Source organism: Mustela erminea, chromosome 5, assembly GCF_009829155.1.
Source record: "Mustela erminea isolate mMusErm1 chromosome 5, mMusErm1.Pri, whole genome shotgun sequence".
NCBI lineage: Eukaryota > Metazoa > Chordata > Mammalia > Carnivora > Mustelidae > Mustela > Mustela erminea.
The window spans coordinates 47,262,011-47,289,985 of NC_045618.1; the positions used below are offsets into that span (position 1 = coordinate 47,262,011).

Genomic DNA, 27,975 nt, shown 5'->3' on the forward strand with positions numbered 1-27,975 from the left:
CTTGCCCAGGATTGTCCAATAACACGTGTTCTCTCTTCCTCCCTCTCCTCTCTGCCCCAGCGACATGACAGAATGGCAAGATCTTCAGGAGGGCTGCAGACAAGGGAGCAGGAGACCCACAGGCTGTCATTCAGATTGAGCACTTCCCATGGGCAGGCTGGACAAGGGGCCAAGAAGGCACCCGATTCTCTCCTGCGCTCAGTTCCCCCAGCCAGCTGCCCTGGCATGGACTGCCCCTGCTCTGAGGGATCTGTCTGAGGTTGCAGTTCCCCCAGCTGACCCTGAGGCAGAGATTCCAGGACAAGCTGTTTACTGGGGAGACAATCTAAGGAAGCCCTGGGAGGAGAGGGGGGAAGAGACGGGGAAGAAAAGGCAGCCCATTCACAGCACGCTGGGGTATGTATAGAATGTTCCTCAGAGTTCTCCCCTCTACCCTCAGGGTGAGGGAGCTGGGGGATTTATCCGCCAACTCCCCATGAGTCTCGTTGGCTGAGGGACACCCCAAGGGCAGTCATTCCCTAGCGCTTCTGGCCCGCCCTGCCCATGAGCTTCTCTGGCCAGAAGGAAGCCCTCAGCAGAGCATCTCAGATCTCCATTACTAACTGGCATGAAGGTGAGCCCTGAGGGCCCAGCACATTCTCCCTGCCCATCGCCCGAGAGAGGTACTCACCGGTGCCTGGTGCACTTGAACCAGTTGAGGATGTCTGTGCATCTCGTGTAGTAGATCTGGTCGAAGGGGTGTGCGTATGATTCCTGGACGGTCACGGCATAGCTGAGAACCAGACAGGAGAGGGAAGCTGTGATCAGCGCTAGAGAGGCTGAGCTGGTATTTAAGATGGTGGCTCCTTCCCCAGGGAAGCCAGGCCCACAGCCAGGGAACCGGGGGCTCTAACCTGCCCCCACCCCCACTATCCTCCAAGACATATCCCTTACTGCCCTTTGGCCCAGCTCACTTTCTGAAATTCTAGTTCACTTGTTCATGTATCAGAGAAAGAATAAAGGAGGGTTTAGGTTTATTCTATGTGGTTCTGGAAGGCAGAGCCGACAAGCTTTTAAATACTTTGTTCAGATTTTTATGGGTTTCAAAGCATATACGTGGAAGCTAATCCTTGTAGCAATTTTATGAAGTAAGTGGTCCCATTTTACAGATGAAGAAACTAAGGTACCAGTTAACAGCTAATAGTGATTGAGTGCCCTGTGTTAAGTGTTTTAATCCATTTGAATTCTCACAATCCTATAAGGCCCGTGGCACTACTCTCTTCATTTTACAGACAAGGACAATGAAGAAGAGAAAAAATAAGTGACTTCCCCAAGGTCACCCAGTTACCTCTGGTCTCTTCTGTCTCCACGATAGCTGCGGGAGCATCAAGAACACGCCCCAGACCTCCTAATTGAAGTGCTATCTTGTTATGCTGCCCGTTAGCTATAAACCCGAACCGTGGGTAGAAGTCTCGAGAAGGAAGAGCTCAGCCTTAACCCGTAAGCCTTTCTACTTGCCTGCCCCCAGCAGGAGTTGTATGAAAAGGTGGTCGAGCCAGGCTGCTGAAGGGAAGATTCCCACTTGCTGTGCAGGCTGGGAAGGGGCCCCAGCTGAGACATCAGGAACTCATTTTTATGTAGGTTGGTATTTCTCACTGCTTCCCCCCAGACGGCTCGCTGACCTGGGCCAGATGGCCAGATCCAGGCTATAAAAACCCGTCTGCTTTGCCTGAGGAAACTGTTGGTTTGCTTGCAAGGGGGGCTGGGCAGGCCAGCTCCCCGAGTGGGTCCGCAACAGGCTCCCTGATGCCTGAAAGGTCAGATATCTGAAATCCAGAAAGAGGGCCCAGGGGCAGTCAGCAAGGTACAGGACTCAGGGAGCTGGAAAATTCTGGCTCCTAGAAGCACGAAGGATGGAAGGAGGGGAACCCTGCTAAGCCCCTACCAGTCGGCGCAACGGAGATGTATGAGTCAGAGGCACACGTCTGCGCAGACATGGGTCAAACCTGGTTTCACCTCTAGGCTTGGGGACACTGAGGCAGCTCAACAGCCACCCTGGGCTTCCTACAGGCCCCTTCCCACTCCCAGTTTCGCGATCCCATGCTTCCACGCGGCTACTGAAAACCTCACTTAGGGCAGGAGAATGAATGGCTCAGAGTGCATTGTTCTCGGTCACAGCTGAACCCTGCCACCTGTTCACAGCGTGTCCTTAGACATGTTACTTAACTCACAGAAGCCTCCCTTTCTTCACCTGTAAATCCATGACAAAAATTGCCAGGGACTTCACACAGTCATTGTGAGGATTCAGCAAGATGATAGGAGTGTCCATCCCACAGGGCGGTGGGCAGATAAAGCAAGATAAGACATGGAAAGTACTCAACACAAGATAATACACATAAGACTTTTAATGGCTGCCCAGTGTCTAACAGGTGCCCCCCACGATTATTATTGACCACAGGGCTTCACCTCCTGTACTAGGCACTGGGGACATGTCCTCCCTGACCGTGGAGGGGGGACAGGAGGAGCCGGACCCACACACAGAACGGACACCTTGCCTTTGTTAAACACTCGGGGGATGGGTGGTGCTCAGGCACCCCTTCCAGTCCTGACAGAGACAGTGAGTCCTCTGAGAAAAGGCACCAGCCCAACGGTGGGGTGAGCCGAGTGTCACGGGGGACAGTCCCGGCTCTGTAGGGGTGTCCTGGGCCGAGCAAGTCTGGCAGTGAGACCTTGAATCAACTCCAAGTCTCTAGGGCGAAGTGTGTGCCCCTGGTTTCACGGCTGGGCAGTTTAACACGCTTACTTGCCAACATGCTAATGAGGGACCAGATTAATCTTGTAGAGCTGGGTTTCATTAGCCGGGGGAGGTCTTCCACTGGGTTTTATGGTGGAGGGACATAATTAACAAGGACCCCACCCGAAGCACTAATCTAGCTGAGAAATTCTCCCTAAGTGGTCACTGGGGGCCGGGGCGTGTTTCTGGAATGACAAAGACTACATCTGTCCATGTGTCATTGGCAGCGGAGCTCAGGCGGGCAAGCCAGAAGGCACTCGGTCTCATGGGGTGTTGCCCACAAGGCCTCTTCTCTAGGGGCTGGGGAAGCCGCAGGGGCCCCCAGACCTCACTTTAGTTCTAGGGTCAGTCCCCGTCCTCCCATTAAAGGATCACCTCGTCCGACAGCCAGCTCACTGCAGGCTCCGTTCAGAGTATTTTCATATTCCAAATTCACTGATGTCGGGGAGGTCTAGAAAATTAAGAGGATTTGGGACCCAGAAAACTATTTGTCATCCACACCTCCAGTGAGCCTGATGTGCACTAAATTTGTGAGGAGCTGTTCCCGCAAAGCCAGAGGTATCAACAAGAAAAGACCATAATTGACCTTTACAGTCCCGAAAGCCCTTTCGTGACACTGGCACCCTGATCCTCCGGCGAGGCTGGGAGACCAGGGTAATTATTCTTCCCACTCCACAGAGGTGGAAGCAAACTCAAAGTGGTTCAGACGCTTCCCCCAAATCATTACAGCGAGCAGGTGGCGAGATCCAGACTGGATGAACCAAACCAACGTCTTCTCATGTCAGATCTCGTGTTCCTCCCACTTGACCTAAAAGGGACACAGTGCAGCACTGCCTTCTGCTCCCGCCCCGACTCTGGAGGGACTCCTGTAGAGGACCCAGTCCCTCATGATCATGCCAGTGGGGGCACAGTCCCTCTGCTTCCGCAGCCCATCCCTGCAGGGCCTGAAGCTGCCCAGATGAGGTGCCTCGCCTTGCCCTGCCCTAGGGCTGGGACACTACCCCTCGCAAGCATGGAGCACGGACAGCCCCACTTGCCTGTCCTCTCCCATCTGCCTCACCCACTGGGCCCTCATCTTAATTTTATTCATTTGATTTATTAACATCTAAGTGGCAGAGTCGTCCTGGTCAGCACAGCCAATCAATTCCAGGGTTTAATTCGGTTTTTCCTGATTGGGTCTCTGGTCACTATCTCTCTGCTCACCAAAATCAATACTTTAACCTTGGACTCAAAGTCAAGCTGTCTGCAGGGCCCTGGCCCATTCCCCACAGACTAGCGCTGCAGCCTGAATGCAGCCAGCCCTTCTGCCGAGGCCCTGGGCTGCATTTCCCCCCGTAGCCCTCCCACCCACCCTGGCCAGGAGCCGCAGAGTCCCCTCACCGGTCCTCCATGGGGCTGACGGCACGCCGCCCGCACAGGTGAGCCACCGCACTGACGCCAAACCTGGGGGACCGGGCAAGACGTCACCCTTTTGGAGAAAAGCACATCCGGACCACAGTCACTCACTGCCCCCCCCCCTAGCTGTGGGCGGGCACTGAGCCCCTCTGTGCCTCTACTTCCTTGTCTGTAAAATGGCCATTTTACAAAGGCAAATGCAGGGAGGGACAAGAGTTCCTTGTGAACTCTCAGACCGCATCACTTACGTCACGCTCCTCCGCCTAGAGCTCCCACGGCCCTGAGTGTAGACAGAATCGCCGTTGCTTGGTCCTCTTCCAGCGCCTGCGCTGTTTCCCCAGCTGGACTGCAGGCCCGCGGCGAGCAGTTTCTTACCTCCCGACTGCTTTTGTCCCAACGGTACCAAGCCCCAGGGAGAGGCCCTGAGGGAACGCTCGGCCATCTGAGACTCGTATCTTACCTCTCCCAGTGGCTGCACACGTTGGGGTCCTCGGGGTTCAGGGACAGGGCGGTTTGCAGGAGGGAGAAGACAATGAACTCTGTCACGGAGAGTGCCATCCCGGGCCCTGTGGGGGGGGACAAAGGAAGCAGCATCATGAATCAGACCGTTTTCCCAGGCATCTGCTCGCCACTGAGACTTCTCACACAAGGCGGTAAAACAGACTTGCTAAACAGACTAAGTTTGCCCCCAACGTCATGTAATGAGTGTTTGATATTTCACACTTGTGGGCTCTGACTACACTTCACCAGTTCTGAGTAACTGGGGAGTGGGAAGCCTGAGTCAGGAAAAAGTTGATATTCCAGGCCAGGGCTTCTGAAAGTTTGTTGGCTCATGGGCCACTTTGAGAATTTCACACAAGTTCAAGAACTTCTCTCCAGAAAAATGCCCACGTGCGTGACATTTGACTGTAAGATCAGGGTGTCCCCAGGCCCCCAAGCCCAGGCTGAGACCAGTAACTCCTGAACTTTTTTTTTTTTTAAAAGATTTTATTTATTTGCCAGAGACATAGTGAGAGAAAGAACACAAGCAGGGGGAATGGGAGAGGGAGAAGCAGGCTTCCCGTGGAGCAGGGAGCCCCGTGTAGGGCTCGATCCCAGGACCCTGAGATCATGACCTGAGCCGAAGGCAGACGCTTAGCCACCCAGGTGCCCCACTCCTGACCTTTAAAGGCAGGGTCTTCCCCTGGGCCCCTTCCCCTCCACTCCCATGTGCTTTGCACATCCACTCTCCCCACCCCATCCCAACTCCTTCCTGCAACAAAGAAAGGGAAGAAAGAGGGGAGGCGGGGAGCTGAGCTGGGAAAACCCTTCCAGGCTACCCAAAAGGCCTGCAGACCTTGCTGCTCCTGCTGCTATGGGATATCCGCTGCTGACACCCCGCTTGATGCACACGTCACTCCCACCGAGGGACGAAGGCCTGCTGGGGGGCTTTGAGGAAATATAACCCCCAGGCTCCTTCCTGCCCTAGCTCTCCAGGGCTCCGTGGTCCTATAGACTTAGAGAACTGCCCAAGGGTTCCCACCTGCAGAGGCTGGGCGGGGGGGGGGGGGGGGGGGGGGGTGTCTAAGGGTAGAGGGGAGAACTAGCCCAGGATAGCTGGAATCCGTATGTGGTCAAAAATCAGCTATAGAATGAAAGAACACCCTGACTCAGAAAGATAGCTCTATTTTTCATGTGTCCACAGATGCTATCAGAATTTGCTTAAAAGCTTTACTGAATTCAGAGTAGCATTTCTTCCCAATCTGCCACACTAAAAGATACAACTTCTAATAACTGGGGCGGGATGGCACAGAAAATATTTTGACACTGGAAAGGGGTCCCCAGGCTTGAAATGGTTGAGGATCCAGTCCATTGGCCCCGAGATTGCCGACAAGGAAGGACTCACTCCACTCAGAGACAGACAGGAGTGACATGCTTGTCACACACACCCCCATCTGTACCCAGAAGGAAGCTAAATAGAGCTCCTGTCTTCGTGAAAGGTTAAATACTCTCCTCCTCATCCCCAGTAATTTCCTCACTAAACTCTTTCTTAGCAGCTCCTTCAAAGATAAACAAATTGTCACAAATTCTGTGTAACTGTAGGGGTCCAAATTAATGATTAATGAGGTTTTTCTGTTTGAGATCTGAAAATAATCTGGCTACACGTATTTTGAAAATCTGTTCAGAAAGAGAAAAGGAATTCTGGTGTTTCCACATCAATCTGCCAAGTCCAAGAGTACACAGGTCACAGCCCATCATCTCCTCTCCCTATTCAGCCCCCCAGGCAAGTCCTCGGAGACCTAAGGGGTCGCTCCACAGAAAGCGGGGCACAGCCTGGAGCCCAGTAAGGCTCCCACTAGGACTGAGGGTGGCTCAGTCCATTCCCCTCCTTGAGGAGGAGCCACAGCCCCAATGAGAATGAACCTGCCCAGATTTGGCATAAAGTTTCAGGGAGAGTCAAGTGTACGATAAGCATCGTCTCCAAGGTGGGCTTTGTGCAGACCCACAAGCAAATAAATTAAATAAAGGAATATGGGGCACCTGGGTGGCTCAGTGGGTTAAGCCTCTGCCTTCAGCTCAGGTCATGATCCCAGTGTCCTGGGATCAAGCCCCCCATATTGGCCTCCCTGCTTGGTGGGGAGTCTGCTTCTTTCTTCTCCCTCTGCCTGCCACTCCCCTCCTTGTGTGCTCCCTCTCTCTCTTTCTCTCTCTGTCAAATAAATAAATAAAATATTTTTAATTAATTAATTAAGGGAGTAAAGGAAGAGACACAGTGCTCAGAAAGACACATCATCAGAATGCCAGAGGGAGAGAAGGCCTCCTTCTGGTTCTCTCCATGGCCCTGTCTCATTAACTCACCCACTCCTATAATCTCCCAGGTGAACCCCATGACCGCATCTTCAAACTTATGAAGCTCAGAACATCACAGGATGAAGCCGCCTGGATTAGAAGAGAGTGTTTCTCTGGCCCCCTTTTGATCCACAGTGACAGGAGAGGGATAGGAGATGGGAGGTAACTGGGATCCTGGCTAGAATTGGGAGATCTTTTAAAATCTTCATGCAAGCTTCTTCTCTCTGCATCAGATGTGGACAGGACAGTTTGGCTGACTCTCACACCTGGATGCCGGGTGCAGAGAGGCAGAGGGGGAAAGGGAGGTGGACGGGGAGCACGAGGACATAGACAGCGAGGCAGCCTCACTCCTCCATCCGTGTGGCTGTGTTCAAGCCAACAGAGTGGGGGACATTCACACCCAAGCCTGGACTAACCCTGCCACCAGCAGTCACAGTTTCCCATCTGAGGCCAAGCGGCCCCTGTGGAAGCATGGGAGGGGAGCGGGAAAGAAGGACATGCAGCTTGAGGGTGGAAGGCTCCCCTGGGATTCCCTCTGCCCTCAGACTTTTTCTTGGAACCCAATCTAAAACATGCAACCTTATCACCTGCCCTGCCCTCCCCAGGCCAGACAGGTCTCTCCTGCTCCTTGTTCACATCTCTCCCCTTGCCCTCAATGCCCCATCATCATCAACTTTGCGTGTCTGAGGACCATCGGCTAGAGGTCCAGCTCGGGCCCCCTGGCCCCTCCGCCCCTGCTCGGCTGCGCACCTGCTGGGTTCTGGGTGCGCTCCACTCACATAGCTTCCGGTCTGGGCCACATGGCCCAGCGCTGACGGCCCTTCCCATGTCACCCCGCCAGCTCTTCCAGCTCACCTACTTCATCTGGCCCACATGTCACGGAACCTTCTGGAAGGTGGGGTCGCGTCTAGGCCCAACCAGTCAGCTCTTTTCAGGAGCTGATTTTAGAAAAAGTATTTCTACTTGTCTCAGACAATTCACTGAGGCTAAGCGAAGAGGGGCCAGAGAAGAGCCACCCCCCTCCCCATGGGGGGGCGCCGCTCGCTGTGAATGTGAATGGGGCTTTCCCAGGCTCTCTCCCACAGGATGGATCCCAAAGTCACATGCTCATGAGATGACTGAGGGAAAATCGATGCCGCCGCAGCGGTTATTAGGCCGACTCCATTTGGAGTGACAGAGGTTAACATATTGGGCACCATCTGATTTAGGGCATTAATAATTAAATAAGGAAATGCCCCTGGTTTCTCTTCAGAAGAAGAGAACATGTAAATAGATCCGTTGGTTCCCTTCCCTCGGGTCCGTGCTCCCTGCATATTAAGGGAACAGAGCTGCCGAGGTGGAGAAATTTCCTTCCCGGTGGTGGGGTACGACTGTTCCACCCCTGATGACCCCGGCTGGAGGCTAGAGGAGAGAGAAGGTGGCTAGGAGGCGAGCCTCACACCTGCCCACAAGGCATGGGGAGTCTGCACATCTGCCCAGCCTGAACCCACTGACTGAGCATTCCTGGAACACCACCGGCCTGGCCCAGGGCTGTGCTGTGGACACAAAGAAACAGCACAGGTCCGAGGCCATCTATTTGAGGAGCTCAAACAGCAAGCAGTGAAGTCCCACTGGGGGGTTCCTGGGAGTGGGCAGGACTTAAGGTGGACGGACCGTGGAAAGGGAGCAGGCAGAGTGTAAGGCCGCGCGGGGGGCAAGAAGGTGCCCGTGGTGTTGGAGGCGGCGGAGGGTTTGCACTGCAGGGCCGTGGTGGCCATGTGGGCAACTTTGGGAGACATTTTCCAAAACAGGGTTCGGTAGGACACTAGTCCCGTGAGATATTGATAGAAATCTCCCAAAGATTTCCACAAGTGAATTCGTCCGGGAATTGCCGTGTGCTTATTTCCTCAGTATATCTTTTTTTTTTTTTTTTTCCAGTTAAAATCAATTAATGAACGTATAGTATATTATTAGTTTCAGAGGTAGATTTTGGTGATTCATCAGCTGTCTAGAACACCCAGTGTTCATTCATTCCGTCTGGTGCCCTCCTGACTGCTCATCATCCAGATACCCCAATCCCCCACCCTCCCCTCCAGCAACCCTCAGTCTGTTTCCTAGAGATAAGAATCTCTTAAGGTTTGTCTCCAGTGCACCTTAACTCTAGGAGCAGAGGTCCTCAGGGTACCTGTTTGGAAAGCTCTGCTCCCCTCCATCAAGGTCAAGTGTGAAGGAAGCCCTGGTCCTGTCAATCTGCATTCTTAGAGTTTGTATTCCTTTGTTTATTCTAACACTTGAGGGCCTTCTGTGCCTGGCACGTGGTGCTCAGGGAACCTGCTCCTGGATAACTCAAGAGACCCTGACATCATAGCAAAGGATCCCTCCTCCCAGCTAGACCCTCCTTCTCGCCAGGCTGGGCCCTGCAGGCTGGGCAGACCTCAAAGAGGGTGGCCTCCTCTGAAAGCCCGTGCCTTCCACCAGGGCCCTGGCATGACCAGCACCTGTAGAGTCCGGCCTGACCCTCTGGTGGCAGCACACACCTGACCAGACACCAGATGCTCACATCAGCCAAGATGCATAAAACTGGGGCAGAGGGCAGACAGACAAACAGATGGCCTCTGCCCTGGGGTCGGTTGTTATGACCTCACAGTCCATCTGTGCGAAAGTCTTCCCCCACCTGCTTCATTTCTACCACCTGCCTAGTCCTCCTGATTGTGCCAAAATCTTGTACACGGGAGTCTAGGCCACATACCTGGGACCTGCCCTCTGTCTACCCCCGTCTTTTCCAGGGAGCCCTTCCTTCCCAACAAACTTCCATTGGCAGCCGGATGACGGTGGTCAGGCACGATTTTGTGGGTCCTGGGAGGTTTCACTCATACATTGGGCATTGATGGGTTGTTACAGCTTGGCTGAGAAACCGGGGTTGAGCAGAAAAGTGTGCTGGGATCGATTGGTAATGCCTGTCACAGGCACTGGGTGGGAGGGGGACACCTCTCCTACTTTGCTGAATAGTTGTTACTAGCTTTAAAAATTGCTCCTTTTCTATAGAAACCATCTAGAGGTGGCCTCAGCTCTTCCCTCTGGACCTTCAAACCTACACAGTGTTTCCCCTCCCTTGGCACTAGAACCAAAGGAAGTTTTACTAGAACACATACCCACCATGTGGGCCTGGTATGTTCACTGCTGTCCCCGGGACCCAGAGCATTGCCTGCATGCAGAGGGGGCTCAATACCCCTTGTCAACCTATTATTGACTCTACAGCCAACCACCTCCCTTGACACAGCCAAGGCTATCGGGCTCAGCCACATTGCTGGTGTCCGGCCTGACGAAGGACACCACAGATCTGTCCCAACAGCAGGTCATACGCCAGGGGGCATCTCGCGCTGCATTAACATTGCCCCACGGAGACATCAATCTGTTGGCGACAGATACACTGAGCACGGTGACATCCTGAGAGTGATTCAAAGACTCCCGCCTGGGCCACCCGGCCAGCGGCGGGGTACATCAGCTCCAGGGACCAGCACAAGGCGGGCATTGAAGCCTCCTCAATAGTTCAAGCTGCAACTGGGGGTCGCCGTGTTCCGAGCACCTCATGAAAAGGCGCTTTCAGGCTCGGGAAGCAGCAGAAGCAAAACCCCAAACGGGGACTGATAAAGCAAACGCCTCACATCCCTCCCAGCATGTGGGGAGAAAGAAAGAGAGATTTCTATCTTCTATTTATAGAACACACATACACACAAACACACACGCTTCTCTATTTTTTTTCTGAATAAAACCAAAAAAGCCAAGTTGGCACTCACAGGGGCAAATGCCAAGGTGATCATCCCTGACAGACCGTTCCCGTCTTCCGCTCACTGATCTCTGGCGCTGGCTCCCAGTCCCCAGGCCCCACTCTGTTTACTGGCCTTGCTGGGATCTGATGAATGTGCAATGAAAAGTGGAGCCACGATCAGCCCCGCAATTAACAGGCTTCACCCTCTGCCTTGATGAATCCTCCTGCCCTCCAGCAATCCCACTAGGAGCCGGGTTTATGTCGAAGGCTTTCTAATCTCTCTGCACTTAAAAAAGAAAAAAAAAAAGTTCAAAATAAATCCACAGCTCTTAATCTCTGAAAGAGAGATTCCCTGACAACAGGAGCACGGCAGAAATCCCCAGGGCCACCATGGAGGCCCTGCCAGGTGCCTGCCCACGGGGATAAATCACAGGGGTTTGGAGGCACCTCCAGAGACATGGTAAATGATAAATTCTGCTTTCTCCTTGCCCCAGAAGCCTTGGGCTGCAAATCCTGAAAATGGTCCCATGGAAGCCTACAGCACCCATTCATGAGTGTCAAAGACTGTCCTGTCTCCCGCGCCCTCAAGCCCTACAGACCAAGTGGCTCTGGCATCAGCCAGCCTTGGAGAGAAATCACTGCACATCTCCGGGGAGCCCGGGGAGGAGAGTGTAGAATCTGCCAGGCCAATAAAGCACTACCCCTCCTCACCCACAGTGAGTAGCCTCCATATTCCGGGCCCTCAGCCCTCCCATTCCCAAACAGGTGGCAGCCTCCAGCCCCTCCAAAGATGGAAGGAGAAAACTCATCTGTGTTCTTAGACCATTCCATTTCTCACAAAGCAATTATCTCCAACTTTCCATTTCTCTGCTAATCGGGGCACACTCAGCTGGCCTGGCCAGCCCCGAGGCCGCCCGCCCCTCCCAATCCAGCCTCCCCAGGCCTGGCTCCGCTTCCCTCTCCCACCCCCACCCAGGGCTGCGGGATTCTCAGAGCCGTGGGAGTTCCACAGGCCCTAGCATGAAATCATGGCTCTGTCCATACACCCCCAAGATAAGTCAGTCACTGAGGGCCACGCACCCCCGCGGAGATTCGTCCCATTTCCGCCCACTCTGAAAAAAACATTTCACAGACTCTAAGATGCAACAACCAGTGCCTGGATTGGAAGGAGCACTAAGGGACAAAACGCCGGAGAATCACCACCGTTGGAAGGTCAAGGGTCCCACTTGGGCGGAGGGGAGGGATGACAGACTGGACAACAAGACGTGTGGTTTCAGAACTGGCACCGGGACCCGGGAGCATCAACGGTCCAACGCCTCGTCCACAGGAGGGGAACTGTTCTCAGGTGACTGGTTCAAAATCACACGACACATGGGTGGCGGGGCTCTACGTGAGAGGAACAGTGAACCCAGACCGACACCATTCGAATCCGGACTCAACCTTTCTGGTGGCACAACCTGGATAAAATCATCTACCTGCCTTAGGGCTGAGTGTGTCACATGGACCACACCAGGCACAACCAGCTCTACAGGGCTGTTAGGATAGTCCGTGAGTCAGCAGGTAAAGCTCTTAGCCAAGCCTGGCATCTGGCACATAGAAGGTACCCAATAAAATGTTCGATTCCTCCCAACCCATATTCCCCCACCTCAAAGATCCTTCCAACTCTCTAATCCTGACTTCTGGAATTTCTGAGGAGCTGGAGGGAAAAAGTAAATATATATGTATATATCCTTTAAATATATAAATATAAATATATATATTTATTCTAAATATTTATTTATATATTTTTCTCTATTTTTATACTTCTATTTATATATAAAATATATACATAGAGAGAGATGGAAAAATCTTCTGCTGGAAAATCGAGGCTTGGGTGTGTCTGAATGGCACACCCATACTGGGTCAGTCTTCACTGTACAATTGTCAAGACAGGCCTCATGTCTTGTCCACTCAGCAGATATTTATTGAACACTTACCAGTCACCGTGGGCACAAAGATGACTCAGGCACGCTCCTGCCTCAAGACCTCCAAACACCTGCTGGAGGGTGTGTGGGAATGGTCGTGAGAGGGCCATGGATCCAGGATGTGGCTTAATTCAAAGCGCGGAGGACTTTCCCTGGCAGGAAGCCTCAGGCAAGTGTGATGGGTTATCAGAGACCTTTGCAGGGAATCGATGCTTCACATCCCTGCAGGTGCCTCCCACGTTGAACCTGGCCCGTCTCCATCCCTGTTGCCTCTGAATCCACTCCCAATTAGCACTGCCTGTTCTGAAGAGAGAACAACCCAGCCGCCCAGGACTCGGGGCAGCCCCTCCTCCTGGGGTCTTTCCTCCTGAATGCCAGCTCTGCTCAGGAGCAACTCAGCTTTCCACAGGCCCCGTCCAACCCCTTCTGCCTGGTAAGGCACTAACTTGCTGTGTGGCCTGGGAAAGGTTGCTTTCCCTCTCTGAGCTTCACTCTCTGCTTATCCCAAAGGCGGGGGTCCGACCGCATCATCTCCTGGACCCTTCGAGCTCTACAAGTTCAGCTACAATGTGTCTCCCTTCCCTGCCCTTCCCTTACCCCTCGCATTCTTCTCTCTTACCCCATTCCCAGCCTGGGGCCTGCCCCATCTCCCCACAAAAAGGAAACACACAGAGGGGTTAGAGAACTCATTTCACTGCTCTGAGCCTCCTTTTCCTCTTTGAGGACATGGGCAGGATGAGAGAGCAACAGACCCTTGGAAGGATTCAGCTGTAATCCAGTACGGGGAATGCGGAGGTCAGCAGCACTGTGATGGTCGTGACCCGTAGTTCTCACCCCCTCCCTGTCCATTCCTCAGCACCCTTTAAAATAAAGACTGACTTCTTATCTCATGTTCTATTCCCTGACTCTGACCCCTCACATCTCGGGGGCCACCTCTCCCTGGGCAGGTGCTAAAAGGAGGGCCCAGCTGTCAGCCTGCAGACATGGGCATCAGACTAGGGCGCCTCTCTGGGGTCCTTCTGGAACCTTCCACGTGTATCTAGGCCAGAAGATTCTGAAGCCAGATGTCCCAACCCAGCTGTCCCAAAGCCTGAAGATGGCCGTGCTTGTGCACTTGTAGTGGAAACATGCATCCGTGTGTTCTGTAAAACAACTTAGCAATGCATAACAACCAGAATTCTACTTCTGCAATGTGTTTTTTAGAAATTGGCCAGAGTCAAGGATAGGTCCAAGAATGTCTGTTGCATCATCTCTTAATAAAGAGATGTTTGTTGTAGCGCTGAAACAACCTAAATGCCTAAATCAGCAGGGCCCTTGCTAAATAAATTCCACCATGTCTCCATAACATAATATTACACAAACATTAAAATATTGATGTGCGGGGAAAACAGGGAAGCCCATCCACTAGAGCATTAATAGTGATCATCTTTCACGGGGGCTGGAGGAGAAGGAGGCTGTATCACAGGACTCGTAGTTCTAAGTCAGTATTTTTATTGTTATATGAGTGTTTCCTACAGTAAACATTATTACCACTATAATCAGAAAGGCAAAGATATTTTAAGATAATGTACATGGGTTCCCCAACATGGAAAGATAACCCTGATGTATTAATCCATGACAAACACGCGTTACAAAACAGCATGCGTATTAGGACCTCGTTTCTATAAAATGGAGTGCGCGTGTGTGTGGCGTGTGCGTGTGCTGGGAGTGAGCAAGACGGAAAGATGTCCGGAAGGATGTTTAAAATGTTAACATTTTAAATATCCGGGTGATGACACTGTAGGTGACTTGCTTTCTTCTCTATACTTTCCTGTATGTTTGCACGTTCTATGATGAGCCGATCTCCATTTTAAAATGTGAAACACCACAGTAAAGCCATCTTCGTATTGGAAAGAAAGAAGGCAGCGTCCTTTGGGCAGTGCCCCCACAGCCCACCTTTCCTCCAGGTCCGGATTCTCTCCCACTGCCCCTTGGGGTGCCTTTTCCCAGAGAACAGGGATTCATCAAGCTCTGAACCTGCTACCCCTCGGGACACAGGCCACTTTACGGGGCTCCCCAGGCAGCCCTGGGCGCCATCAGGCTGGGGCAAAATTGCCATCACAATTGTATGGCATGGGTCCACGCTGTGATTGTATCCATGCCGTGATTAAAAACATTATGCCATTTCAAAGACCCAAAATGATCTCACGACACAGAAAAATGGATGGATAATGTACGCTTCTGTCAGTTCTATTCAGTATAATAAATGAATCAGGTATTCAGATTTTAAAAGAAATTTATTGCAGTCTTTTGTTCACGACACTGATGAATTCTGGCTCACAGCCTGGACAGGTCGGCCTGGGGCACTCCACCTCCCTCCAGGGCTTGCTCAGTCCTCTCTACCCACACAGGCTTTGCTCCACCAAAGATAACAAGAACCCCGAGCCCTGGAATCCTGATCACCTCCCGGGTACGAAGCCCACCTCCATCTCTTACCCACTGGGCGACCTTGGGTAGGTCACTTGACCTCTGGGAGTCCCAGCTTCCCCCTCTGTAAAGTGGGAACAGTAAGAAAACCTACTCACAGCGTCATGAGAAGCCAAAGAGATAAGGGTTACAAGAAGGCCTGTAAAGAGTAAAATGCTGGGGAAAGTCTGGTCACTGCCCTCCTGCTGGGATATATGTGGCGGGGGGGAGGGGCAGCACAAATAGTCCTGGGGCTGGGGGAGTGGTGCACAGAGAGAGAATGAGTTTACTAGGGTCTTGGGCCCAAGAGCTACCTCCTTGCGGTGGAGCAGATTTGCCAGAAAGGAGAGATAAGGACAAGATGAATTGCAATGAGGTGGCAGTTTGGCCCAGCTCAGTCCCTGCTGACCCACACACAGCCTAAGCTAGAGAGGGTTCCAAGTCTGGAACCGGAGGCCAGTCTGGCTGCGCTTCCAGATTCCAGATCTGACGATCATCTCTGCAGCCACACGCTTCGGTGATAAAACACAGTTCCTCTCAACACGGGTTTCCTGGAGGAGCAAGGGGCTCATTCGCCTTCCAGAACTGTAGCCCCCCTGCACTCGCTCCCTAAGGAAGGAACCACTGAGACAGCACTGCGGCAGATACAAAAAAAAAAAAAAAAAAAAAAAAAAACACCAAAAACCCATCCGTCATCTTCTAGGTTTAATCTGCAGAATGGCACACAACTCTCAGATTCATTGTGTTCCTGGCCTGATTATTCGTTGTTTATTTCAGTATTTTCCAGGAAATTGTTCATTAAGGATAAAAGCACCTGCTTACTGTAAGAGAGCATTACACAAAGACTCTGGCATGGAGGCCTGGGAAGAACATTAATTAATGAAGCGAAACTGAACAAACATGCTATAAATTTAAGGTCTAAAGAGAACCGTCGGGCGTTTAGTGGCTTACGATAGAAGGCTGCGATGAAACGTCATATTTTTAGACCTCAGGGGTGTGGGGGGAAAAAATGGGAGGGAGAAATTAGAAAAGGTGGCAGAGGTAATGATCTATTTCTAGAGCAACTAAAGCCTGTGCTTCCATTAAGAGAATTATAAATCAATTCTGCTTTGTCTGGGGGCATCTACGCGCCATGTGTGCGAAATTAAAAAGCTTAGCATGTCAGAGAAGTTCCTTCTGAGGGCTCCGTGGGACCACACCGCCTGAGACACTGGGATGTGAGAGAGGCACGGCAGTGAGGAGGGAGGAGGATCTGGGCTGTGTCACAGAGTTAGGCCTAGCTGGGCACAGGCAATCCTGAGCAGCAGGGTCGGAGAGAAAATGCAGCCGAACCCCAATGAAGCAGAACCTTCAGTTAATCAGAAGCCGCTGGGCAGCTGGTCGTGGCCTGTGGCGCCTGTCAGGCTTGGTTCTCCTCTGTGTGTGTCCACCCTAGAGTTGTGGTTTGTGCCCCACGGAGGAGTGGGGCTGACCCCATTCAGGGCCCCCCTGAGAAACCACTGCCAGGGCTACCTTCTGCCCTAGTAACTTACGGGCTTCATTTCCCTCACTTCCGACCTACTCCTGACAAGAACAAACACCTTTAGGAACGATGACCCTGAAATCACACAAAATCCCAATAAATCCGAAGAGATGTGTTCCCACTCAATAGAATCCACTCACCAAGACCAGAAGGGAAAAGGCCATGTTGCAAAAGGGTCTGGGTGGCAGGCATGGGAACCCTATAAAGGTCTTCTCGGCCTCACTTCCAATTCATCAGAACATTCAGAAATCTGGACAATCCCCTCCTCTAGGCAAAATGGAGAGGTTCCCCTCTGGCTCCAGCTTCTCCGGGTCGCTCCCTGCCCTCTCCCCAGCCTGACCCGGCCTGCAAGGAGCTGACCTCCCGTAGGCTGAATCGCCAATATGCAGAAAACAGGAAGCTCATACCAAAGCTACAGACATCGCATGTGCCCACGAGTCTCCAAATCTGCCATGGCACACGCAGGGACTCAGTGGGGTAGGAAGAACGGGGGGCGGGCCAGAAGCCTGAAAACCACGGTAGGCCTCCGACTAGGATGCACGTGTGGCTATGCCAAAAGAGGGAGAAAAGTGGGAGCTGGGTCTGTGGGCCCAGGAATGAGAGCATGAACCCAAATGAGTCCTGCCGGCTAAGACCACTTCCAGTGACTTGAGAGCACTTACTAACAACACTCTGGTAATGTCCCCTGTTGAATGAGAAGTTGGATAGAGATGGAGTCAAACACTGAACCAGGGAGCCGCTGAGGACCAGACCAGAGCAGCAGATGGACAGTTCCCGAGAGCCTGCCCCGCACCCGCAGGGGACCCTGGGCTGGGCGCCAGGCCGATCTCACTCCATCCTCGCAGGGGCTCCGGGGAGCTGCTGTTGGGATCTCCATTTGCACAGACACACAGTATGGAGGTGAATGAACTAGATCTGAATTCAGGACTACTTGCTCGCCTATCACCACGCTTCCAAGTATGGCTTTGCTCTTCAGGCTCAGAGCTTGTGTGTGTGTGTGTGTGTGCATGCCATGTGTGGCGTGCTGAGGGAGGGATGGGCCATCTCTGGACCACAGTCTCCTCCACGCTCACTATATTTGGGCAGAGGAAGGGAGGACAAGATAGTATGATGACAGAAGGACGGGCCTATGCTCCCTGAGTGACCTCCTGCCTCCTCCTTAGCTAAGACGAAGCCTTTATTAGCTAGAGTTCCTCACCTAAACCACAGAACCCAGAAAATGATTTCCGGGACTATTTCCTCCACTTTTCCAAGGATGGCACATAATACATATCATTCTAGATGCACAGGAGAAAAGTTGATCCAGTAGCCACAGTGGATGTCATGGGGCGTTAGAGCTGAATTCTCTCTGGAATGAGGCTGAGAAAGTGCTAGATGTCCTCTAAGTTTCCTAAGACTCTGACATCAAGAGATGGGCGGTGGGGGGGCCTGTGGGCCTCCTCTGTAGGAACCAGGCAGGGGGATGTTCCTGAGCACAACCAGGGGTACAGATGAGAAAGCCAGAGCCCCTGGACCAGATTATCTTACTTTATAATATATCCTCCACGTGTCTTCCCTTGTGTCATCCCTGAGCCCAACTACCTACTTTAAATGTGCCAATCTTGCCTCAGCTGTGCCTTGAGGACTCAAGAAAGAGGTTGGGGATGGGCCTTGCATGGGATGAGCCCTACCCCCTCCCACTCTTCCATTCGGGCTAGTTCGGGTGCTGGCGGAGGCAGTAACCAGCAAGAGATCTGAATGGGATCCAGAGCTGAGCACAGGACTCCCCTACATCTCCCCAGCCCTCCAAGGATGAGGGTTTATTCTGTTACCAAACAGGCCACTGCCCAGGCCAGGCAGAGAAGTGGTTTGTGCCCCACGAATGAAAGCAGGACCCACCCCATGCAGGGCTCCTTCCATCCAGAAAATATTCTAATAAACTTGAAAGGTGAGGACACTGTGAGCCTTTGTTAACACCCCACCCCGCCCCCGGGGCTGGGATGCTTCCCCAAGCAATCTCGAAGGCCAAACAGGAGAGCTGGGCCTGTATGTGTTGCGGCGCAGGAATGCGGGAGCCAGCACAGCGGCCCACCTGGCACAGTGGCTGGGGGGGTGTTGGGGGGATACAGAATCTGCTGATGGGGCGCCTGTGGGCTCTGAACATGGCCTGAGTCGCGCACCCAGACGAGGGCCGGGATCAACAGGCCAGGGACAAAGAAACCTAGAAACCAGGCCTCTCAGCAGGTCTGGTAGGTCTGTGTGACCCTGAATGAGTCACCAGACCCCTCCGGGCTGTTTCCGGAGAGGGAGGAGCTAGAATCACTCCTCAAGCGGGTGGGCTCGCCTGAGGAGAGGACACAGGCTTACGGCCCTGACTTTGAGCTTTCCAGCACTACCTACCAGCTATGGGACCATGGGAAGACCCTTAGCGGCTTCTCTGGACTTCCGTTTCCCCATTTTATAAAAGGAGGCTGAGCAACAGTGGTGTTGTTTTAGAGCCAAACCTGGACTCTCACTAAGGTCGCTTACAGCTCGAAAAGGTTCCACAGTGATTCCCTGCCGCAAGAAGAGGTGAGAGGGAAGAGGGGTTCCCTCCTGGTGACCTCAGCCACTGGCCCAGTGCCAGTATCAATAAACGTTTGATAACTGGCCAGTGACTGAATCAACAAATCAACGAACAGGTCTCTTTCTGCGTGAGAGAAGTGAGGCCAAAAGAAAAGAGACTTGCCCAAGGTCACAGAGCGGATGGCAGAGCTGACCCCATGTCCAGCGCCCCTCCCACTCCACCATGCCACAGGAAAGGGAAGGGAGACCCTTGAGCAGAGCGCCCCTTGGGGTGGGAGTGGGGCCCAAGACCCGGTAGCCTAGGGGCAGGGGAACAGAGAACAGAGAACGTGTCTCCAGGGGAACAGAGACCCCTGGAGACACGCTGTATGCTGGGTACCTTGAATTTGCCAGCCCCTCAACAGACCCCAGTGTCTGCTGACTTTCCAGCCCGTTCTAACCCTGTTTCCGAGGGGCCTTCCTCTTCTTGGGTACGGAGAGGACTGCCAGTGGCTGGCTGGCGTCTCTCCCTGCCATCTCCACCTGCCTTCCTGGCAGTTGTTTCTTTTCCTCCTCCAAACAGGGGCACAGAGGAGGCAACTAACTAGAGAGGCAGAGTGGGAGCCTGCTGGAAAGATGTCCTCTCTGCCCTGCCTTCCCCAGGGGCCCTCAGAAACTGTTTCCACCAGCCCTCTCGCCCCAGGACTGACAAATGGCTTCTGCGGAATCTCCCGGTCTTAAATATCCTTACCTTCTTGTGGGTTTCTTACAAAGCACATTCTCAGCTATGTTCTCTCTCATTTGCGCCTATAAGGGCCTACTGGAGATGAGGACCCTAAGATGGGACTCGGGGTATAGGGGGTGAGGAGGGGCCCAAGGTTTCAGTAGTAGAGCAGGGACCAGATGGCACAGAGACAGCAGGCTGACACTTGTCCAGAGGTAGTAACCTCACCCTTTCCTGTGGTATCTCCTCAGTCCTTGAGGCAGAAATCAGGCTGCCCCCATCACAGAGCTCAGGGCAAGGGCTGAGGCTCCCCTGGTGGGGGGCAATTGGTGGAGGGTCCCCTCTGGGAAGGACATCCAGCTCCCCTCTTCCAACACATACACACACTTAGCAGTGGTACCCACCCCAGCTGCACATTAGAATCGCGTAGAAACATTCTAAAATCCATGCTTGGGACCTCACTCCAAACCAATGAGAACCAAATGTATGTGGCTAGAGCTTGGACATCAGTTGTTTTTTTGTTTTTTGTTGTTGTTGTTGTTGTTGTTTTGTGTTTTGTTTTTTGTTTTTTGTTTTTTAAGATTCTCAGATGGTTCTACTGAGCTGCCAGGGTTGAGAATGACCCACTAGGACCCCCAGGGAGCAGGGGCTGTGGTCCTCATCAAGAGGAAAGCCCACCAGGTGGGTGACAATGTCCTTTCTCTGTCTCTTTCTCCATGGCCTGGGTACCTCCTCCCTGCTGGTACTCTGCTTCTGCCTGGACTCCCAGGGCACCCACACCCTATCAAAGTGTCGTTGGGGAGCAGAAGCAGGGGACTGCTAAGCCGTTAGTGAGGCTGCCTGACACCTTCGAGAAGCCAGCCAGGCCAGGTGAATGGAAAGAGCAAAGCTGCTATACCAGGAATGCTGTCCACCCCTCCCATAGCACATCTGTATGGCAACAGACAGAGGACAGAGGGCCTTGTAGCCACCCCCCCCCCCCACCCCCAGGGCTGGTACAAGGGCCCTGGGCACCAATCCTCCCCACACAAGCCCAGTCACAGATGGTCAATGAGCAAACCTTTCCGGGCATTCCCACGGGCATGTGCCTTAGCACCTGCGGCCGATCCCATTTGTGGGACAACACTGCCATCCCTCCCTCCACACCCCATCTACTCCACCACTCTTTATGGGGCACCCCAGTGTACCAGGCACTAAGGCTACAGCAGCGAACATAGCAGACACCGTTTCTCCCCAAAGGGCATAGCCACATGCAGGTGCTACAGTCCCCACTGTATGGGCTCAAAGAAGAGTGATGGCCTGCCTGTCACTGGGCAGCGCCTGAGCCAACCCAGGCCCTCCCATAGGGTGAGCCCTACTGCATAACTTCCCAGGCCCCTTTGCCCAATCCCAGTAAAAAGCGGCAGAAACCCTCTTGCATGAATGGGAGAGCAGTGCTCACTGGAGGAGGTTAGAGCCAAGTGAGGTCCCCTCCCATCCCTGAGCCCAGAGGTCCCTGCGCCCCGAGGTCCCTGCGTCTGCCCGTGTCTTGCCCTCCCTCCCACCCCCTCCTCTAATGAAAACTCTAAAAGCTGGAATGAAATTCACCTTAATAAGAGCTCGTTAGAAATATGCTAATGGGGAGGAAGCTGATATCATTGCCCTGAAACCCCAAAGGGAAAAAGAGATGAAAAAAATTCAATATTGAGTTTTGTCTCATTTCAAAGCCTCTTTCAAAGTGGCCATAAATCTTCTGTGTGACGCAACATAACGAGTTGCTGCCAGTGGCTTGGGCGTTAATAATTAGCCGTTGCCAGGTGCTGAATACATTTGACTTTCCAGTCCTCTCTACAGGAAGAGAGAGAAAGGGAAGGTGCAACTGAGTCCAGTGCATGGGCTGACCCATCCACACAGCTTGCCCACCTGTGTGCCCTGGTCAGAGCAGACCTCGTGGCTGAGAGAGGCTGCAGAATGTGCCAGAAGAAGGAAGCTTGGGAATCAGCAATGCCCACCTTGAACCCTAGCCCAGGGGGACACGTCAAAGTCCACTAGGTGTGTGGCTCTGGGACAAGTCCCTAACGTGACAAGCCTCAGTGTCTATCTAGGAGACTGGCAAGAGCACATGTCCCGCGCTGGGTCCCTGGGAGGATTGTGCGTCGGTTGGCTGGTGTACCATGTAGCGGTGTAGAAAACATGCTCTGGAGTCAGCTGGTGTGAATCAAGAACCAGCTCTGTTAATTACTAGCTGAGTGACTTGGGACAAATGACTTAATCTCACAGAGGCTCTGTTTCCATTGTGAAAATTAAATGAGGTAATTATACACAGTACCTGATACACTGTAAGAACTCAACAAATATAGCTACTGTCACCATTGGGCACCCAGTAAAGGATGGCTACTGTTCATACTGCTGCCTCCCTCAGTTCCCCCATACCCCTCTTATTGCCACTGATTTAAAACATAAACAACAATACCAACAATAAAAACCAAAAAAAAAAAAAAAAAAGCCCGGGTGTTGTCTCTTATCCTTTTTTGTTTCTAATTTACTGGGCAACTTTGGGAAATTGACTTGACCTCTCTGATCTTAATTATCCAGTCCTCAAAGTGAGGACGCTGATGCCTGCTTTGATCATCTGTGGAGTGGTTACAAAGATCAAAAAAATCATGCTCGTGAAAGTGCTTTGGAAGGTAAAATGAATGACACAGGTGTGGGGAACTATCATTACTGGCCTCCAACAGGAAGGTTGTTCTAGATATCCTGGATGGCCTCCCTTCCTCAGACAGCAAGGGACAGTCCTCGGAGGTAGAGGCTCCATTTCTTCAAACGAAAGTGACAGCAAATTATAGCCTTTAATTCCTACCAATATCTAACTGAAGTTCTTCCTTCTGGCTTTTGAGAAGACGCATGTCCTGTTCTGCCCTCGGGAGAGATAACGACAAGCCAACATTCACCATTTGGACGGGAGTTAATTTCTAGTAAGACATGCCTGGTAAGTGGTCGTACAGTACATGGTCCCATTCGGTGCGTGTCAAGTGCCCCCTGCCACTCGGGTCTCTACCCTATCCAATGGGAGGTGTCCACTGACTGTATCAATGTCAAGTTGCTATCAAACTGCTTCCTTTCAATTTCTGTACTCGTGTCTCTGAGACCCGACGGTGCGGAGACTGCCATCGCTCCGCGGAGCATGCTTTAAGTAGCTGGAAGACAGTGAGTGCAGAGGAACCAGATGGGGTTCTCTGCCCTACTCCTGTTTTTTCACAAAGATCAGCACCTTCTTAAGGAATATTGTGTCTCCTTCTCACACCCCCTTGACCTCTCCTTGCCCACTTCCTCTGCCTTTGTTTTCTCTAACTACTTCCTTTGGGTTCCCATACTGTTCCCACCTGAAAACTCACAGAAAGTCCCACTTGTGAAACCATTCTTGCCAAGGCAGGCATATTGGGGACGCCCTTCCTGACATGGGATTCAGGATGGATGGTGTCTGGGTTAGAGCTGAAGTGTCCCAGGATTGTCCCCTCAGCCTCTTCAGCTGCCAATGAGACCCAACGGTGAACCTCAGTCATCTCACCTGTTCCAAAATCCCAGTCTAACACTGTCTTCCGCAATCCCCCACCTCCCATGGCCTAAGCCTTAACAATCTGGCTTCTTCCCTAGTCCCTGTTCCAAAATTCTGACTTATGGCACCTCTCCAACTGGCACCTTACATGAAGACCCAGCCCAGGGTTCTTGCCAGCCTCCTCCCAAGGAGCAACGCCTCACCCTTCATCAATCGTTTGCGCAACACAGAAGCATGTAGAAAGTGTCAGACATTAGGCAAGGACCTGGATCCATAACATGTCAAGTCAGATGATAACGGGAAAGAAAGAACCATTTGTAACTGGAAGTTCCAGTACCTGTGAGAAGACCAACTCCAAGGCCATTGTCAAGAGATCTGGGAAGGGGCACAAAGCTGGAGACCTAAAAGAGGCTGAGGAGTTAGCCAGGTAGGGCAGGAGTGAGAAAGAGGAAGTAAAGCTGGCTCTTCCGGCTGGAGCAGAGTTTGAGGCAGTCGGGGTGCAGGCTGAGCTGGTGAAGGGGCAGGCCCCAGAACATGACTGGCCTTTGAGTTTATCCCAAGATAAATGGGCAACCATTGCAAGGTCTTAAGTAAGGGATCTAATTGGCCAACATTGTATTTTCTTTCTTCCTTCCTTTAAAGATTTTTATTTGTCTGATAGAAAGAGAGAGAGCACAAGAAGGGGGAGCAGCAGGCAGACATCAAGAGAGAAGCAGGCCCCCCGCTGAGCAGGAAGCCTGACATGGGGCTCAATGCCAGGACCCTGGGATTACAACCTGAGCTGAAGGCAGACCTGACTAAGCCGCCCAGGCACCCTGGCCAGGGTTGTACTTTCAAAAGATCCTTTTCTGATTAAGAAAAAAAAAAGTAGATGTGAATGCTCATTAATAGGGAAATAAAAATTTTAAATGACGGATGGATATCCACACCATGGAATATTTGGCCGCCATTAAAAGGAATGAATGAGAGCAACACTGGTTGAGTTGGGTGGATTGTCAGAGGGTAGTGGGAAAGGAATAAGTCAGAGGCCAGAGAGACAGCATCACCCTGCTTTCCTTTTTTTTTTTTTTTAATAAAAGATTCTATTTATTTATTTGACAGAGATCACAAGCAGGCAGAGAGGCAGGCAGAGAGAGAGGAAGGGAAACAGGCTCCCCGCTGAGCAGAGAGCCTGACGTGGGCTCGATCCTAGGATCCCGGGATCATGACCTGAGCCGAAGGCAGAGGCTTTAACCCACTGAGCTACCCAGGAGCCCCCATCCTGTTTTCTAAAGCAAACCATGCGCATGCGCACACACATACCTATCTGTACATGGTTAGAGTTATAGGACATGGAAGGATACAGAACGGGTTGTGGAAAGGGATCCCCTGAGAGTGCAAGGGCTGAGCGCATGATGCAGGGTAACACGAAAGAGGGAGGCAAGTTAAAAAAAAAAAAATCGAAGCACGAGCTTAAAAAAATAAATACGATATGATCGCATTTATGTGAAATTATTTATGTGGAGACCTTCGGGTCTCAGCTTATCTGCCCCTTCCTCTGACCAGTGCTCCCTTGGCAGTAACTCCAGAATGTAAAAAGAAAAGTAAGCAATTTCCCACTGGCTGAGACACAGAGAAGAGGGATCAGCTGGGCTGGGCTGGGCCTGGGCATGCAGGATGGTGTTGGTGGGGCAGGGTAGGGCTGCTACCGTGAGCCTGAGGCACAGCGTCCCTCTGTGGGCAAATCTCTAGATTGCTCTAGCTGATGCCACACCCACCCCAGGGACTGGCAGCCCTTCAGCCAGTGTCCCCAAACCCATTTCACCCCCCCACCCCCGGCATCCTGGCAGTCTCTCCACATCCATGCTGCCCCAGGTGTTACTGAGGGTAGGACTGGCGAGTGGAAGGGGTAGTGGGCAGGGCTGGGGCCAGGTCCCTGGTCACAATCTCCACACACACCCCCCATCTGCCCTCTCGGATGTGGGAAAGACGACTCATGAGGAGGAAAGGCAGATGTGCAGGACAGAAGGCGGTAGAGCGTCCATGCGGTACAGCAGTAGCTCTCTGCTCCCTCTGCTCCCCTCTGCCCTCAGCTCTCACTCACAGACCCTTTCCCACCCCTCACCCACCACAACCACGTGCTAAAAGCTCAGGAAACGCTCCAGAAACGCTCCAGAAGGCACTTCGGAAAAACCAGCCCTGGCGTCATCGACACAGGCTGGATTCCTGATTCTGCCTGGCTGGGTGAGCTTGATGGTCGCTTGATCTCTCTGATCCTCTGTTCCCCCATCTGTAAAGTGGGGGTATCAACAGGACCCACTTCAACAGGTCTCTGTGAGGCCTGAATGGGTCAGTCCAGCCTGGCGAGGAGTTGTTTTTCACTGTTATTAGTGGCGGTGACCGTGGGTCTCTCCAGGCTAAGTCTAACTTCCCACCCCCACTCCCGTCCCCATCCCCAGGCCCCCTGGTGCGCTGGACAGACCACACCTCCCAGGAGCGCCACTCAGAGCACCCCCCCACTGGGGTTCAGACAAAACACTGAGTGGGAAGCCGACTGTCACACAATTACAAAGGTTAATTGCAGGATTCAGCAACAAGAGGGAGAGAGCTTGGCCCCCTCATAAATACAGCTGATTAAAAAACAAGCATCATTTTGTAATTATGCCACTGATAGAAATCCACCATCCCACTTAACAGCTTTCAAGCAGGAAAGGTTCACCCAAGATACACCTGCTGAAGCTGGGTCCTCAGAGGCCTCCCCGTGCCCACCGGGCCTCCAGAGCCTCACCAAGGGCTGCCCATTCTTCAAAAGCAGTAAGTGGCCTTGGGCCTAGAAGAACACCCATCCCTCTGCTCCCTTGAAGCAGTGCCTGCTGGAGCCCCCAAGAAGTCAATTAACAGCATCTGGCTAATTAAAGCGAGATGTTACATTTCACTCGTTGACTCAGTCGGAGCTGCTGTGGGAGCCTGGGAGAAGCAGCCCCCACGTCCCAACCAGCTCCCCTTTTCATGTGGCTCTGGGGACATGGAGCTTCTCTGATCCCTTTGAAAGCTATGGTCCCCCTAGCCCCAGAGCCGGGGACCGGGCCACCCAGGGGAGGACAGAGGTTCAAAGCCAGCCCGGCGGGCACAGTGGGGTCCAGCTGGGATCAGGAATAATTAGGGCATTCCAGACCATAAGAATCAATAACATAATTAACAAATATTGTGCTATTCCTCAGAATCTTGCTACGAATTATGCTGTCTTTGATCATACAATGTTCTCTGACTGTTAATGACATGTAATGTTAATTACCGGAGAAAGGGAACGACTCAGAATGAAGACTTCCTTGGAGAATAATTAATATTCTTTGAGGAGTTGCAGAGCCTGGAAGGGGGGCTTTCCCCCCTGGTTTGGTGACTTAGGAACCTCAGGAAGCCCACCCTCCTTGTCCATGGGTGGGCAGATACTATCCCTTATGAAGACAGGGACTCACACATAGTAGGCACGCTATTACGACTTGTTAACTGAATGCAAGTTGGACCAGTGGGTGGTGAGGCTCCCCTGGAAATCTGCTAGAATCTTGGGGTATGGGGGCAAGAACACTCTGAATCATAATCTAGGCACTCTTTGTTCAAAAGGGGCCCCTGTCAGCGATGCAGGTGGGATGAAAACTCAGGGTTCAAATGATTAGTCCCATGGGATTTCCACCACCATTACCCTGCTCGATTTTTGTGGAAGTTAAGAAAGATTCAAGGGACAAGGAAGGAATGTCTTAGAGGTTGGGGGGAGGTACTCTTTTTGCCTTGAAATGCATTGGGAATATTTCAGGAGTGTCCAGCCTCACAACTTTGACTTACTTGGAATTCCGTTGCATGGGAATGAAATGTCCCAATCAGCACAGACACTGTCCAAAACATATGCTGCATGCTGGGAAGCCACAGAACTCTGACCAAAGTCCCCAGAGAAAAGTCTCCTGCCCCTCAGACTCTTCCACATTCAGAAGGGAGGAGCCAGCACCTCCCTCCATCCCAGCACCCACAAACCATCACTGCTTTCTCTCTGCACTGAAACCAAGTCCCCTTGGAGAACCAGGATCTCACTATCCAGACTGAGGTCTACTCAAGGGAAGGCAGGACGCCAGGGCAGATAGCCCCAGGCCAGCCATCAGGATCCTGGCTTCAGGTCCTGCTGGGCCATCAGTCATGCGTGGAGCACTCCCCCCTCCCTGGGTCTGGATTTCTTAATATGTCCAGAGAGCTCTCCACCCCCAGATCATCACTTTCCTTCCAGGCTGACATCCCGGGTTCTGAAACAATGGGAGGAATCTCGATTTCCTAGTCTTCTGAGGAGCCCTGAGTTTCCCACCCTCTCTCCCTCAGGAGTTCCTTACTTCCTACAGCCAATGCCTCTCACAAAGAGAATGGGTCACTAGGTCCGGAGGACCCCCCATTTCTAGCAGAGAACAGTTCCTAGAGGCTATGGGAGAATCATCCCAACTCAAGGAGCCCCAGCCCCTTTCCCCCTTCTCTCTGGAGGCCAGGGGGGAACAGCTCTG

General features: G+C 52.4%; 1 protein-coding gene across 17 annotated transcripts in view; it reads right to left on the bottom strand.

The window, feature by feature from the left end:
* MEGF11 (multiple EGF like domains 11) overlaps nucleotides 1-27,975 on the bottom strand; it is a 344,701-nt gene that overhangs the window by 222,323 nt on the left and 94,403 nt on the right. For all 17 annotated transcript variants that reach the window (XM_032342939.1, XM_032342935.1, XM_032342936.1 and 14 more), the window contains exons 2-3: nucleotides 4,629-4,734; nucleotides 671-772 (exon numbers count right to left, since the gene is read on the bottom strand). In XM_032342939.1, the coding sequence (XP_032198830.1) occupies nucleotides 671-772; nucleotides 4,629-4,726 (200 nt within the window). In that variant the 5' untranslated portion in view covers nucleotides 4,727-4,734. The remainder of the gene's footprint in view (nucleotides 1-670; nucleotides 773-4,628; nucleotides 4,735-27,975) is intronic.